The sequence below is a fragment of the Miscanthus floridulus genome, chromosome 10 (genome assembly GCF_019320115.1).
Source record: "Miscanthus floridulus cultivar M001 chromosome 10, ASM1932011v1, whole genome shotgun sequence".
Lineage (NCBI taxonomy): Eukaryota > Viridiplantae > Streptophyta > Magnoliopsida > Poales > Poaceae > Miscanthus > Miscanthus floridulus.
Window position 1 is genome coordinate 59,106,817 of NC_089589.1, and position 15,383 is coordinate 59,122,199.

The 15,383-nt window shown below is 43.7% G+C and overlaps 1 protein-coding gene and 1 long non-coding RNA gene across 2 annotated transcripts; both read left to right on the top strand.

The window, feature by feature from the left end:
• The first annotated feature begins 256 nt into the window (after positions 1-256).
• On the top strand, positions 257-2,657 carry LOC136484741 (uncharacterized). Its single transcript, XR_010766185.1, has 5 exons — positions 257-593; positions 695-823; positions 913-962; positions 2,053-2,121; positions 2,218-2,657. It is a non-coding gene; the product is annotated as an uncharacterized lncRNA (long non-coding RNA).
• An 8,192-nt stretch (positions 2,658-10,849) lies between these two features.
• LOC136484742 (disease resistance protein RGA5-like) lies at positions 10,850-15,383 on the top strand. The gene is made up of 2 exons (XM_066481689.1): positions 10,850-11,730; positions 12,933-15,383. Exons 1-2 carry the CDS (start codon positions 10,913-10,915, stop codon positions 14,992-14,994), a joined length of 2,880 nt encoding a protein of 959 aa, XP_066337786.1. The 5' UTR covers positions 10,850-10,912; the 3' UTR covers positions 14,995-15,383.

Below are 15,383 nucleotides of genomic sequence, written 5' to 3' on the forward strand. Positions count from 1 at the left end.
TGCCAAACGTTTTTGTACAAAATAAGTCAGAGTCAGAAAAAACTGCTTTTCCATAAAAACCAGAGCCAGAGCTGTTTTCACGAGCTAGAACCGTGCCAAACGGGCCTAAATCTTTCACCTGATCTGAGAAGCGGTTCTGATCGGAAACTATTCAGAATATTTACATTGACAGCATATTTGTCTCTTGCAGCGCGCTCCCGTCATATTTTTTTTCACCGAGCGATCCCTTACCCGGCCGCGTGTACCCACGGCGGTTTCCACGCCTCCTTCCCCATCTCTAGACGCCACCGCACTAGTACCAGGAGCCTGCAACCGCCTGAGATTTTCGCATGTTCCCTCTCCGCACCCTACCCGCCGCCCTTTCCTTGCTTGCGCCGCCCCATCCCAATCCGCGCCGGCCATCCATCTTCGCTCCTCTGGCAATCCCGACCTGCGTCGCACCTCCCTCACGATCAGTTTGCGACCCTTTCGTGCTCCACCGAGGCCGACGCCATTCCTGATTCCTCCCACTTCCGCCGCACCGCCGCCGGCAAAGACCCCGCCGGTGGTTCTCGCTCTCGACGACGAAGACGACAAGACGGACACTACGGCAGGTATGTTCCTCAGATTGATTTGATTTTCTTTGGTAAATTCGTAGTAGGAGTACAATCTTCTTGGGCGTTCTCTATCTGGCGTTGATTTGGAAATCCCCTAGATGGCAAATCGGAAGCGAAGGACGCCAAGGAGGAAGAGAAGGTTGTCGTTGTGGGCGACAAGGAGGCGTCCGGATCTGGCGAGAAGGCTGCCGTGTATGGATCGCCTCCGGGAGGAACTCTCTTGCGCGGTAAGGGTGCTTCCTTTGTATACGAGTTACATTTGTGATTTCATAGTAGATGGTATTGGCGATTGATTTGGGAGTTGCATATTCGGCAGTTTTGCCTGGACATCTGCTTTGAGCGGAGCACCACGCCTTGTGGGCACAGGTAATTTCTAGCTGTGTTTTTGGAGAAGTAGTTGCTTGTATTCTGAAAATCTGTATGCAAAAGAGAAGAAATTGAAAACTTTCCATGGCTCATTTTGTTAGTACCGTGTGCAACCGCAGGATGTCAGTTGCTTCCCGTGACCTGCATAATTCATTTTCTATGCTGACTTCCTATCGAAAGTGTAGTTTAATGAATGATGCTGGATTTTGGTAAAATTTTGTTGGTTAGTGTCAGAGAAGGCTGCTAATTATCCCCAGGCAAATGGACCACAAAAACTTGTTTGCAATGTACTTGTGCACTTCTAGCGAAAGTGCAGTTTAACGAATGATCCTGGATTTTGGTAAAATTTTGTTGGTTAGTGTCAGAGAAGCCTGCTAATTATCCCCAGGCAAATGGACCACAAAAGCTTGTTTGCAATGTACTTGTGCAGTTCTAGCGCATTTCCAATTCCTTTTTCTTTCATGATTTTGTTTATATATACAAGACTGGAGTACTATGATTTTCATCACTACTTTGACTGTGCTTCAAGTAAAAAAGGTTACTTGAATTCAGAAAGCTTGCATCCGGCAGGGAACATAGGAAGAATCACTGTATAGTCCAGTTTAGTTGCTTTAACCATACAATGCAGTTGTTTTCTCAACATATTTAGTTCATTTTGGTTGCTGCCTGCTATTCTGCTAAGGAATGCCAATAGGCGATTGTTCCAACTATTAGAAGTGTACATTCTTGCTGACCAGCATACATTCTTGCTTCAAAAAAAAGATTAGTCTGTTAGTTCCACGGCAAATATGGTGTTCAGTTCATAAATATTGTTAGGCTAGTGGAAATAAATTATTATCGTACTAAAGAGGTGTTTTTAATCCTGAGGTTTATCATTTCAAATTAACCTTATCTCAATCTCAACCAAGTGGTGGTTATCTGTACATTGTCCACCAACCTAAAGTTTTGCTCATTATACCTGTGTGTTACCTGTAACTTTTTTGAATTGAACATTCTTTGATGTAATTATGTTATTGAATATTTTAAATCAGTTTCATCATTGCTCTGTAAACTTTTCTGAAACTCATTTTATTGCTACTCTTTTAAACAGCTTCTGCATAAATGCTTAAGACATGCTGCAGCCAAGTGCGGAGTGTCCAAAATGCAGGCAATTAATCAGGTAGGTCTTACTTCAAAGGTGCGAAATCTCGACAAAAACATGTGTTTGATCAATATAAACTCTAAAGGCTTTGACTAAATGATTGCCACTCTGCAGCAACTGAAGATCGTGCACCATCAACACTGTACTCCGGAACACCATTCAGCTCTTATTTCCCAGTGAAGTTGAGGCAATGAAAGAATTCGACCGCATCACCTTCACCATGCGACAAGGATGTGAACCATAGCCCACTGAGAGCTAATATGAGAACTAGAAGTAGGAACAGCAGCAGCAGCAGCTTCATCACCGAAGGTAGAACAAGAAGGACCTTCATCGAGCGCGGCAGTGCAACAAGCACCCATCCAATAAATAATTGGATTTATAATTTTGATTATTATTCTTCTATTATGAAAGATTTTTTTAGACACGTGCGGTGCACGTGCATCTGCCACAAAATCTAAATTATTGCCAATATTGAAAGCAACATCACCTCTTAATGGGAACTAACATTCATACTCCAGAGGATACTTTAAAAGCATTCCAGTTGAACACTATTATATCAGCTATCAGTATTTTTTTTTTGCGAGGAGCTATCAGCTATCAGTAATTCCAACAGTTCCAATATCAACAAATATAACATGCATAGTCCGTAACCGTGTATATAAGCAACATCATAAGGAGCTTCCATAATATAAGTTATGAAGATGACAAAACCAGTAAAAATTCACCAAATGACATTCTTGCAAATACCCTGAATAAATTGGTCATATAAAGCTTAAAACTGAAGATGAATCTTTATAGAATCTCAGTTTTAGTAGGTCACATTAAATCAATGGACATCTCAGAACAGCCAAGAAGACAGGTTGCATCTAAATTTATTGTTCTCCCTTTTACTTAATGTTCTCCCTTTCCCCTTGTCATCTTAACCCAAGTACATTAGAGTTCGAGTATTTATCCAATCATAATGATGTTGGCCAGTTTTATCTAAATTTATTGTTTTCCCTTTTACTTAATGTTCTCCCTTTCCCCTTTTAAAATTTAGATACAAAGCCTTATTGACTACTGAATCTTTTTGTGAATTTAAGTACATTCAAATTGTCAGGCACCTAAACTGAATATAGCTAGATGCAAGCAAAGACAGAATAAAAGAGGGTTGGTAATGCCTTATAAGAGTATTGTTGCTATGTTATTTTGAATCATAAGAATCTTTTGCTATGACTAGCAAACATGCCCGTGCGTTGCAACGGGAGGAAAAAAGCTATCAAATGCTAATGAAAAACATGGATGTGAATCTTACATGTCTACTTTTAATTTATTCTTTCTATAATTTAAAAACTATAATTCATTATATGATGACCACGACCTCCATAATATAAATTAATATTGATAATATTGTGACAATGTTCTATTAAATCCATATCAAATTAAAATACAATCTTGATAAAAAACAATTTCTTCCATCTTTAGGTACAAAATATTTACTCATAAATATATTATAACTTTAGTTTTTATACTATTCATGTGTTGGCAGAGTTAAATATTGAATTATGTGACTTCATATGAGATCTATAAAAATATGTAATTCTCGTCTCGAATGAAAGTCGGGAAGTAGTTAATTGCTGTTGTGTCAAATATTGGTCCGGCCGTTGATGATTGTGACGAAGACCTCTCTCTATTTTTCACATGGCCGCTCTTGTCGAGGATTGCATTGTTATATGTGTACATGTTGGAGATAGCTTGTTCGGCTTGTCTAGTCTCGGCTTGTTTCAGCTTGTTCTCTCTCACAGAACACTATTGAATCAGCCGAAACCAGCTGAAATTCTTACCAGCCAAACACCCTGATATAGTAGATTGGATAATAAATTGCTCAAAATTTCAGTTTACAGTTTGATTAGATGGACCATTGATTGATCGAGGTTCTTATAAGGCTCTGTTTGGTACAGATATGCTTCACTAGTGGAAAAACACAACTCCTTATGGTACATGAAAATGGTGAAATATCCATAATACCTTTATTTGTTTTGTTTTTTCTTATTTTTTACCTCATCTCCTATTTCTCATTTATTCTCCTTCTCTCTACTTATCCGCTCGCCCCCTCCGTCCGCACTGCCTCCCTTGCCTGTGTCTCCCTTCGCCCCACCTTGCATCGAGGAGCCGTCTGACCATGCCCGCATGGAGGAGCCTATTGTTCGCCGTGGCCCATCCCTCCTACGTCGCCTCTGTGTCCCTCCGCTCCGCCTCACATGGCGGCTATCAGCCTGTTCGTTTCAGCTGAATTGGCTTATAAGTCATGGCTGAAAGTACTGCTGGCTGGTTTGGTGTGAGAGAAAATACTGTTCAAGCCGTGGATTATAAGCCAGATACGAGCAAATAAGCCGAAACGAACATGCTGTTATCATTACGCCCTGCTCTGACTGCCAAGCCATCTGTCGCGCCCCGACCATCGTCCACCTCGCACTGCACAAAGGAGGGCAATTTGGGGAGGGCTCATGTGCACGGACGGAGGAATGGAAGGAATCCACTTTTTCTTTCCCTCTTGCGGTGGATCCAGCTCCAAAGAGTGTTTTTCGGGCAAGGTGGAGCAGGGCGCTAGCAGAGAACTCTGTATAGAAAAAAATAGAAAAACAATTGTGCTAAAAAACTTCTAAATCTGCTGGAGAAGCTATACCAATCTTAACCTACGAATAACTTTTATTCCTATCAAAACTGAATCAATAATTTAATGATGAGAATATTTATTTATTAGAGTGTGAGAATTTCATGTTTCAGAGACTTATTGTTTTTTGGTGTTTATAAGAAAAAACAGGAGATACTTGGGAAAAGAAAAAAAAGAAAAAAAAACAGGGAGAAACGGATGGATGATGGAACAAAACAACGGACCACAGATGGACGACGGAAAGAAAAGTGAAAAAAAAAGAACGGACGACGGAACAAAAAACAGAAAATTGAGAAAAAACGAGACCTATACCCTGGAAAAGAAACAGACCCGATCTTCGGAGCCACCGATGTACTCGCAAAGAAAAAAGTAGGATGTACCCAAAAATAAAACAGACAGACGGATTCTAAAAATAAAACAGACGGACGGGACCCAGACGGACACGGCAAGAAGGCGAGAGGTTACGCATAAAGGACAGTGATTAGGTTGGATGAAAATCTGCACAAGTCAGAAATTTTACCTCTTTATTATTAGGTATAGACTCGCTGCACTAATGATAAAATCGACATGTATATACTTCTCATTCTATGCCATCAAGGCAGCTAACAGAATTGGCAGACCCTATTGTATTATAGAATAATAATGTGCAAGGCTTAACATTTTGAATACCAATTACCAAATCTACTCCATATTCCATAATCTATCTTGTTGATCACTAACCAAGCATTCTGAATACAATGACTGACAACTCAAAACATTGCAACATTGTAGCAGATTATAGACACCAAATACAACAAAATGGAATTAGACAATAGCAAAAATGGCAATGGTGTGCATGGAATTCATAGAAGAACGCATAAAACAGTAAGGAAATAGTCCACCAATGCGACGGAGTGGGGTCCTCGTGTACCAGTCAGGTAAAGGGCTCCTCATCTTTGGTGCAGCCCTCACAGCTCCCACTGGTGGCACATTCTCCATGTTGCTTGACGGCGACAGGTCGTGTCAAGCCAGCGGCTTGATAGCACCTTTCACCAGCACAGCTCCTGGTGATTTACTCTCCTGATAAGGAACCTATCACCAGAGATGTCGGCGAGAGCCGGCCTGCTGGCAGTCCTCACTTCATGCATCTTGTAGTTCTGGAAGAAGTGTATATGACCTCATCAGTGATGCAAGAGACCAAAGAATGCATAATCAGATAAACAAATGAACCCTGAAATCACAGTATTTCTTACAGTTGTTCTGGTCTCTGCTCTTTCCTATTCTTGGTGCCCTGAGTCCTGTTGCTCTTCTCCTGGATATACACAAGAAATTTTCTCCTATATCCATGCAAGAAATTATCAGATGAAGTTAACAAGCAGAATTCAGAGGACGCATGAATAACTAATGCACCAAAAATCTCCTCACCTTTTTTTTCCCGGCCTGGCTTCTGCTCTTTCACTACGACTCTAAGATGCCTACCTGCAAGAAAGACGCAACGCAGAGAAGACCAATGTATATGTTAGAGTGGGAAGATCAGATTGGGGGCAAACCCCCTGGGCAACAGCCAAGGGCGCCATTATATATAAGCCAATGGGTTGAATTACAGGAGGTGATAGACACCAATAATAGCTGAATTACAGGAGGTGATAGACACCAATAATAGCTTACTATACAAGCCTACCATACATGTGTAACACTATTCCAACAGCCCCCCGCAGTATCAACCGGGAGAGGATCGGACGTTGACGCTGCATCGGAAGGACTGGAAGACAGCAGTAGGCAGTCCTTTTGTGAAGATGTCCGCATATTGAAGTGTTGTTGGAACATGTAGAACATGAACTTCCCCGAGAGCAACACGATCACACACAAAGTGCAAATCAATTTCCACGTGCTTGGTACGCTGATGTTGAACCGGGTTGGTGGAGAGGTATACAGCACTAATGTTGTCGCAGTAAACCACCGTAGCCTTAGACAACGGGCGATGAAGTTCAGCAAGAAGCTGGTGGAGCCAACATGCTTCGGCCACAGCATTAGCAACGCCACGATATTCAGCTTCAGCGCTCGAACGAGAGACTGTCTGTTGCCGTTTGGAAGACCAGGACACCAAATTATCGCCAATAAAGGCACAGAAGCCGGAGGTAGAGCGCCTAGTATCGGGGCAGCCCGCCCAGTCCGCATCGGAGTAAAGGAGCAGATCATGAGAGGAGCTGCGAGTGATCTGAAGACCATACTTGATTGTGCCTTTGATGTCGCAAAGAATACGCTTCAGAAGAGAGAAGTGTTCCTCCCTCGGATCATGCATATGCAGGCAGATCTGTTGGACGGCGTGAGCGATGTCAGGCTGTGTAAGAGTAAGGTACTGAAGACCACCAGCTGACTGCGATAGAGGGAGGCGTCGGCGACTGGAGGACCCGCCTCTACAGGTAGCTTGGGGCTCACTTCAATGGGAGTGGCACAGGGGTTGCAGTGCTGCATCTTGGCACGTGTAAGAAGCTCCAAGGCATACTTATCTTGAGTCAACAGCAAACCAGAGGTATTCCGGGATGCAGTGACGCCAAGGAAATATTGAAGTTCACCAAGATCGGACATAGCAAATTCCTGTTGAAGGGAGGCAATGATCTGCTGAAGCAGTGCCGAGGAGGAGGCCGTCAGAATGATGTCGTCCACATACAGTAGCAAGTACGCAATGTCATTGCCAGACTTGCGGATGAACAAGGAGGTGTCACATCTGGAACGGCAAAAATCCAGTAGAGAGTATGAAAGACTAGAAGCGAGTATACCAAGCGCGTGGGGCTTGTTTAAGTCCATACAGTGACTTGTTCAACTTGCAAACATGTTGTGGAAAGGCTGGATCAATGAACCCGGATGGCTGCTGAGAGTAAACTGTCTCTTCTAGAGTACCATTTAAGAAGGCATTCTTCCCATCCAGTTGATGAATAGACCAGTTGCTACTGATTGCCAGAGAAAGAACAGTGCAAATCGTAGCAGGTTTCACCACCGGACTAAAGGTCTCCTCAAAATTGACACCTGGTTGCTGAGACAAACCACGAGAAACCACTGGTGAGTTTTGATATTGATGGTGGCGAGAGAGGTAGCAGGATTCGAAGGGGCGGCGGCAGGAAGGACTACGGCGAGGGCTGCAGCAAGAGCCGCGGTGGGATCGGGCACGATCTCGTCATCGGCCATGGCAAGAGAGAGGAGGACGGGCCGCCAGGTGGGTGGACGCGTCGTGAGGGGAACACGCGCGGAGAGGGGGTGGCGGCGCGAGGAAGAAGAGTCATGGCCTGGGCGCGCGATCAGCGGAAGCGGAGGATCGGGTATGCGGCTAATACCATGTTAGAGTGGGAAGATCAGATTGGGGGCAAAAGCCACCCTGGGCAACAGCCAGGGGCGCCATTATAAATAAGCCAATGGGCTGAATTACAGGAGGTGATAGACACCAATAATAGCTGAATTACAGGAGGTGATAGACACCAATAATAGCTTACTATACAAGCCTACCATACATGTGTAACAATATTCCAACAGTATAAACATCAATAGCACGAAGAAAAACTGTCTCAAGAAACACGGTAATCATTTAATCCGCGACAGTTCTACTCATAATCCCACATCAATCCTCTACCTCCAAGGGATTTACACATAAAGAAGCCACGAGACACGTAAGCAATTTGGGGGCAAACCAACAAAATTAGCCCAAGAACCAACCAAATCCCACAACCGTTTCGCGATTCTCATCTCTCCTTCCTGCCGTTCGGCACGAACACCGTGGCTCCTCCGCAACTGGACAGCAGCAGCGACGTCCCGCGCCTGTCCCGCGCCTCCATGTGCGCGGCCTTCTGCCAGCAGCGGTGACATCCCTCCACGAGAGAGAGGGAGGGGAGCCGGTGCGGATGTGCCGATGCGGCGCGGAGGATCGCCGCGCGGGAAAGAAACCTGCACTACCGCGAAGGGGGCGACGCGCGGGGAAGAGCCTGTACCGGCGCGGAGGGTGCGACGTGTGGGGCGGGGTCGACACGCGGGGAGGTGGAGGGGCGGAGGGAGCGGTTGGCGGTGTAGGCTTGCGGAGCCAGAGGGACGCGGGCACGCGGCGGGTATGGCCCTATGGGTACGCGGGCGGGTAAAGATTTCGATGGTGAAAAAAAAACAGGGAGGGGGAGCGCGCCGGAGTGGTGGAGAGGAGCGAAACACGCGTACATAAATATGGTCCGCTTAATCACGAACGTTGGATGGAAAATCAAAATTTATACGAGGGTGGAGATCATAGGTGGGTAGGATTTGTTTAGGTGACAGATGCTTTTCAATTCTTCCGCTTCTTTATAATATAGATAGATAGATAGATAGAAATATAATAGATAGAAATATAATAAATAATAGATATAGATAATATTAAACTGTATTTATATATTTATCTAGCTAGTAGGGATCGTTCCTACTCTTCGTTTAACAAAAAAAAATATACGAAAATGCTTGGCTTTGGCCGTCCGGACATCCATGTTCCATACGCCAGCGTGGCTCAAATCCGTCCACATAACCAATATAACCTATGCTGGGGCCGTTCGCTGGTCTAGAAAGACCAGCCAGCCGGCTGCTCCCCCTCATGATTTACTGTTCACCAAACCAGCCAAACAGTGTTTCTCTCTCACAGAACCAGCTAGTTTCAGTCAAGTTTCAGACCAGCGAACGGGGCCGCTGTCTATTCTCCAATCCCTCTCCAATCCATTCAATTCCTATCCACTTCCATGCTCCCTTTTCATTAGGCTTGTCCTCCCATCACTATTGGTTTTTGAACCGGCAATAGACTAACAACAATGATGCCTGCTAATTTTTTAACAGATTATCAATTGCTGGTCTTAAAACAACTATCACCGTCCGTTTTTAACCAACAATTATAGGTGGGTTATCGCTTTCAGTTCTACCTAGGAACCAAGAGTGATACCAATAAATAAAATAAAATTATAGGTGGGTTATCATCTAGCCAAGATACTATTTTCTCAATATTCAAACCAATGATACCAACCCTCACAAATTGCGTTCTTAACATGTCAGCCGTGCAACAATTTTTGACTACATGATGGTATTGTTTTAAGTTCACGTCTACTAACACTACTACAACAATCTTATCCGAGACGGGCAAAAAGGGGTTTCGAAGGCGGGCAAAGTGTCCGTCTCCATCGAAGTGTCTGCATTAATGTGGACTTACGGAAGTGGGTGCCTTGCCCGCCTCTGTTAATCCATTAACATAGGCGGGCATCTTAGGACGCCCACCTGCGTTAATGGATATTAACGGGGGCGGTGTCACCGCCCGCCTTTGTTACACCTTAGACCGTGAACTACAAAGTTGTAGATCTTGTCAAGTGCTATAACTTTGGTACAATATTCGTCTTCATCGGATATCATATGAGAAAGTTATGAAGTTTTCTGTGCAGCCTTTCACTACCGGTTCAAGCCACGAACCCAATATCACTGTCGGTTCATGGCTAAAGCCGACAATAATATAAACCGGCAGTAATGACCCCCAATATCACTGCCGGTTGGTCCTATCACTGACCGTTTTAGCCACAAACCAACAGTGATGCATTGATGGGCCGGCAGTGAAGGTCAGTTCTATAGTATTGGTTGTTGTATAGTGAATGTAATTTTCCGCAGTTGAGAGAAACTCCGTATCCGCATATCAAAGTAAATTAGATGTATGAGTAAATTAAAAAAATAAAGAGTTCCAGATGAGAAAGCGATAAGAGACAAATATAATAAACTATTAAAAAAAGATTTTGTTTGATAGAAATAATAGGGGTTCTCAATATAAAATCGTTTAGAAAGTTATTATAGGAGATTGTTGGAGAAGTACTTTATCTGTTAACTTGCTAGATCTATTAATTTGCTAAGTAAATTATACTACACTTTTGGAGATGCTCAGAGAAAGAGAATGGCAAAGGAAAAGTGGTTATCGTGTCTTTCGGAATAAAGTGAAGCAAACTACGTGGATGACAAACAGGAATAAAGTGGTGATGATGATGGCCATCCCTAGCGCACTCCCGCAGAAAGGGAATCTCATTATTTGCGCCACCATCTACGACTGTGAGCAAATAATTAAGCTAGGAATCGATGCGCCATTCCTCCCTCACAGCATCGCGCATAATAAACATTTCACTGAGAGCGAGTGATTTGCAAGTCCAGATGGCGGAAGTGATGGCGAGCGCTGCCGCCACGAGCGTGATGGGCTCCGTCATCGGCAAGCTGGCCGCCATGCTCACCGAGAAGTACAAGCTCGCCAAAGACGTCGAGCGCGGGATCCGCTTCCTGCATGAGGAGCTGAGCAGCATGGATGCTGTTCTGCAGATGCTCGCCGAGAAGGACGACGACCAGATCGATCCACGCGCCAAGGACTGGAGGAGCAAGGTACGTGAGCTGTCCTACGACATCGAGGATTGCATCGACCGTTTCATGCTCAACCACAGCCATAGAGGCTCCAAGGCCAGCTTTGTGCGCAAGAAAATGCGAAAGCTGAAGACGCTGTTGGAGGACGGAGGAATAGCAGAGGAGATCCAAGAACTCAAGAGCCTCGTGAGCGAGCAGAGCGAGCGGGGGAAACGCTACTATGACATCAATCAGTGTCTCACCGCCTCAGCACAGCCGGTGCTCTTGGATCCTCGAGCACCTGCACTCTTTCAGGAGGCCAGCGATCTTGTGGGAATTGATGCTCCTCGTGAGGAGATCATCAGGTTATTGAAATGTGAAGAGAAGCAGCACAAAGTGGTGTCCATCTATGGGATCGGTGGACAGGGGAAGACCACCCTCGCCATGGAGGTGTACCACAAAATTACTGAAGCATTTGATTGCCGAGCTTTCGTGTCTGTATCACAAACTCCAGACATGAAGAGGCTTCTGAGAGATATATTGTCTCAAATAAGCAAGAGCGATTTTGACCGGTCAGACAGGTTGGAGACAGATCAGCAGCTGATACGCACACTGAGGGAATGCTTAAAGGACAAAAGGTAACCAAGATTATTTCTTTACCAAATAATTAACCTGTTCATCTAGCTGCGGTAATAATGTCGTCGAATCTTTGTTACTCACTTGAGCTCACCTAATTATTGGGCCCGTTATGATTTTTTCTGGGAATTTTTTTTTAAAAATGATTCATTTTTCCGTCGCCCAATGAAGTGGACAGCATAAAACTACCTCAGATACATCAACTGCTCATCAACATATCTACCAAATGTTACCACTAAACATTTTACAACGATGAACAAACTAAAGTCAACTGTCCTTGGGTATGTTGACAACGGCTGGCTCATGCATCCCCAACCCAAAATAATGTAACTGCACGGTACAGTCCCAACAGTACAAAGATGCTCCAAGGCCTTCAATTTGCATCCCAGATGGTCACGTCGTACACCGTTGTGTAGCTATGATGTATCCCCTCCGTCCTAAACTATAAGTCATTCCGATTATCTTGAAGTGTCAAAACAAAAAAAACATTTTAAGTTTGATCAAATTTATATAACAAAATAGTAACATTTATGTTATGAAATAAGTGATAAATTGTTCATTAATTATGTTTCCATAGTGTGCATATTTGATGTCATAAATATTTGTAATTCTTTCTATAATTTTGGTCAAACCTGAGTTGCTTTAAGTCTAAAAAAAAGTTAGAATGACTTATAATTTAGAACGGAGAGAGTATTAGTCATAGCGGTACATCATTGTGGAGCCATGATGCATAGTCACCGTCCTGAGCAGGTATGCATGTGACAAAATATTGCAAATAGAAACCTGTACCGGACAGAGATCAATATATTTTAGGGACCGAGATTTCCTACCTTTTTTCTTTTTTATAAATACTTTCATTATTTATTAATTACTTACTCGTTATATATATTTTAAAAATCGAGGACTAGGACTTGTTTGAGATCTTACCTCCTATGGGTATGGTGGGAGTACCGTAGCAAGGCATAAAGAATTCATTTTTTGATCTCAATGCTTCATTTCTTTTCAGTGGGTGTCCTGGTGCTCTAATGCGGCACTTACCATTTTGGAGGTTGTAACAAACTTTTTAAATTATGGTAGTTTACAGCCTGTATTTCTCATGTGTAATAATTACTGATAAGAAAGTGTGCCACTACGATCCATCTTACATTTCAATTCATGGTTGCCTTACATAATAATAACGTGATTCCGTAACTAATGCATGCAGGTACTTCATCTTGATTGATGATATCTGGAGTGAATCAGCATGGGAACTTGTACGATCTGCCTTACCTCGCAATGACAATGGAAGCAGAATTATTACTACAACACGCATTGAAGCAGTAGCCAAATCTTGTTGTACTGGTATTGCTGCACAAATGTATCAAGCGAAGCCCCTTAGTGATGAGGACTCCCAACGATTATTCTTTAAGAGGCTATTTTTCTCCAGTGATGATTGCCACCCAGATTTGAGAAAAGTATCCGATGATATTCTGAAGAAATGTTGTGGCTTACCACTAGCGATAATTAGTATAGCTGGTTTATTAGCTAACAGAAGCAAATCAGTGGAAGTCTGGGTCAATGTATTGAGGTCTATTGTTGCTGCTGTTGACAAAGATTCTCCCATTGATAAGATGAAAAGAATTCTGCTGCTGAGTTACTTTGACCTTCCTCACCATCTAAAGAGTTGTTTGTTATATCTGAGTGTGTTTCCAGAGGATTATTTGATTGACTGCCGACAATTGATATTGCTGTGGGTTGCCGAAGGACTGATTCCTGGACAGGACAGAGAAAGTATGGAGCAACTAGGGAGAAGTTACTTGAATGAACTGATCAATAGAAGCTTGGTCCAGCCAACCAAGGTTGGGGCAGATGGCACAACCGTGAAACAGTGCAGAGTTCATGATGTCATACTTGAGTTCATTGTGTCAAAGGCTGTAGAGGACAACTTTGTTACCATATGGAATGGTAATGGTTTTTCTAAAAATTATTCTTCGAACAAGGTTCGCCGTTTATCCATCCAGAAAGACATTTCTGCCCGGGCGGAAGAGATTGCCAAGACAATAAAAAATGCACCTCATATTCGATCAATTAATATCTTTGGTTTTAATTCAGTGCTGGTCCATAAGCATGCCTCTGAGTTCTTAAACAGCCAAGTCTTGCGAGTGCTGAATATAGAAAGTCAGTTTTTTGGATGCAATCTTGGACATGTCAAAAGTTTTGGTCAATTGAAGTACTTGAGGGCAGGCGATCAATTTGTCGGGGTCCTCAAGCTTCCAGAAGATATAGAAAAGCTGCAACATCTAGAGACACTAGATTTGAGAGGGGTCGATCTTGAAAACCTACCAGCAAGTATTATGCTGTTGCAGAAGCTAGTGCGTCTTTTTGTCCATGACTCAGTGCACCTGCCCGATGGAATCAGAAATCTGCAGGCGTTGGAAGAGCTATCAGTTATCAATTTGAACAGTCAATCTGTAGAGTTTATCCAAGGACTGGGTGATCTGACCTATCTGAAAGTACTTGGAATTTATTGGCCAAGCTCTACTGAATTACGTGATACGAAGGATCACAAGGAAGCATGTATCTCAACGGTCTCCAGGCTGTTCAGGCACCTGCGAGAACTACGCGTGTGGGATAGTGGTCCTGATGCCACATGTTCATTCATGGCTTCGTGTGTCCCTACTCCACCACCACTTCAAAGGCTTCTTCTTAATACACATAACTTAAATAGGGTGGGCCCTCAAATTAGCTCACTGGTCAACCTGTCTCGCCTCTACATTATTGTCTGTGGTGAAGCAGGCAAGGAAGGAATAAATATCCTAGCAAGTTTACCCATGCTGCTCTCTCTTACTGTTAACTTATCCAATGACGAAGATGGAGATTCAAGCATCCTCTACGCAAGGCATGCAATCAGCAGACAAGGATTCCAGCGTTTGGTCAAGTTTAATTTGTGCTGTCGGCGCGAGGCGGCATTGAAGTTTGAGCCGGGAGCCATGCCAAAGCTCCAAAGGCTCAAGCTGCGACTGCTGGCACGGTGCCAGTTCAAGTTTGGGGAAGGTGGCCTCGTCCTCGGGCTGCAGAATCTGGGACTCGGCCTCAAACATGTGGCTGTCGATGTTGACTGCTCTGCTGCTGTTGCTGACGAGGTGGAGGCTTTGGAGGATGACATCAGGGGCGCCGCAGGCGTCCATCCCAACAGCCCCATACTCCAGGTCGAAAGACAAGATCGATTTCCCATGGCTCATGGGTGCAGCAGGCGTCCATCCGACCATTCCACAGTAGAAGCCTAACGAAGAATAAGTATGACTAGCAATTATCATCTGTTTGCCATTTTTAGGTACGGACTACGGAGTATGTAGGAACTGAACCAGGCAGATCCAATTTGTTGTCCCCTTGGGTTGTGCACTTGTGGCACCGCTGGTTCATAACTATCTCAGTCTGTCATGGATCTTAAACTGGTTGTTCTAGTTGCTATGTGGCTTTTAGTTCTGACATTGCCTAGATACATCTGCTTGCATAGTTTTGTCTGGGTACGACACTTCATTTCATTTTAGAAATTCTAGTCTTCCTTTTTATGCATTGATGTGTTCATCCTTCACATGGGTCATTATTATATTTGTTTCCAAATTAAGATCGATCTGTATTTGTAACGTAACTTCCAAAATTTTGTGTCATGTGG

What these genes read in the sequence shown, in the direction of transcription:
- LOC136484742 (XM_066481689.1), top strand. Translation starts at nt 10,913, where the DNA reads ATGGCGGAAGTGATGGCGAGCGCTGCCGCCACGAGCGTGATGGGCTCC. An exon ending in GAATGCTTAAAGGACAAAAG is followed by an intron (nt 11,731 to 12,932) that starts GTAACCAAGATT and finishes TAATGCATGCAG; the next exon opens with GTACTTCATCTTGATTGATG.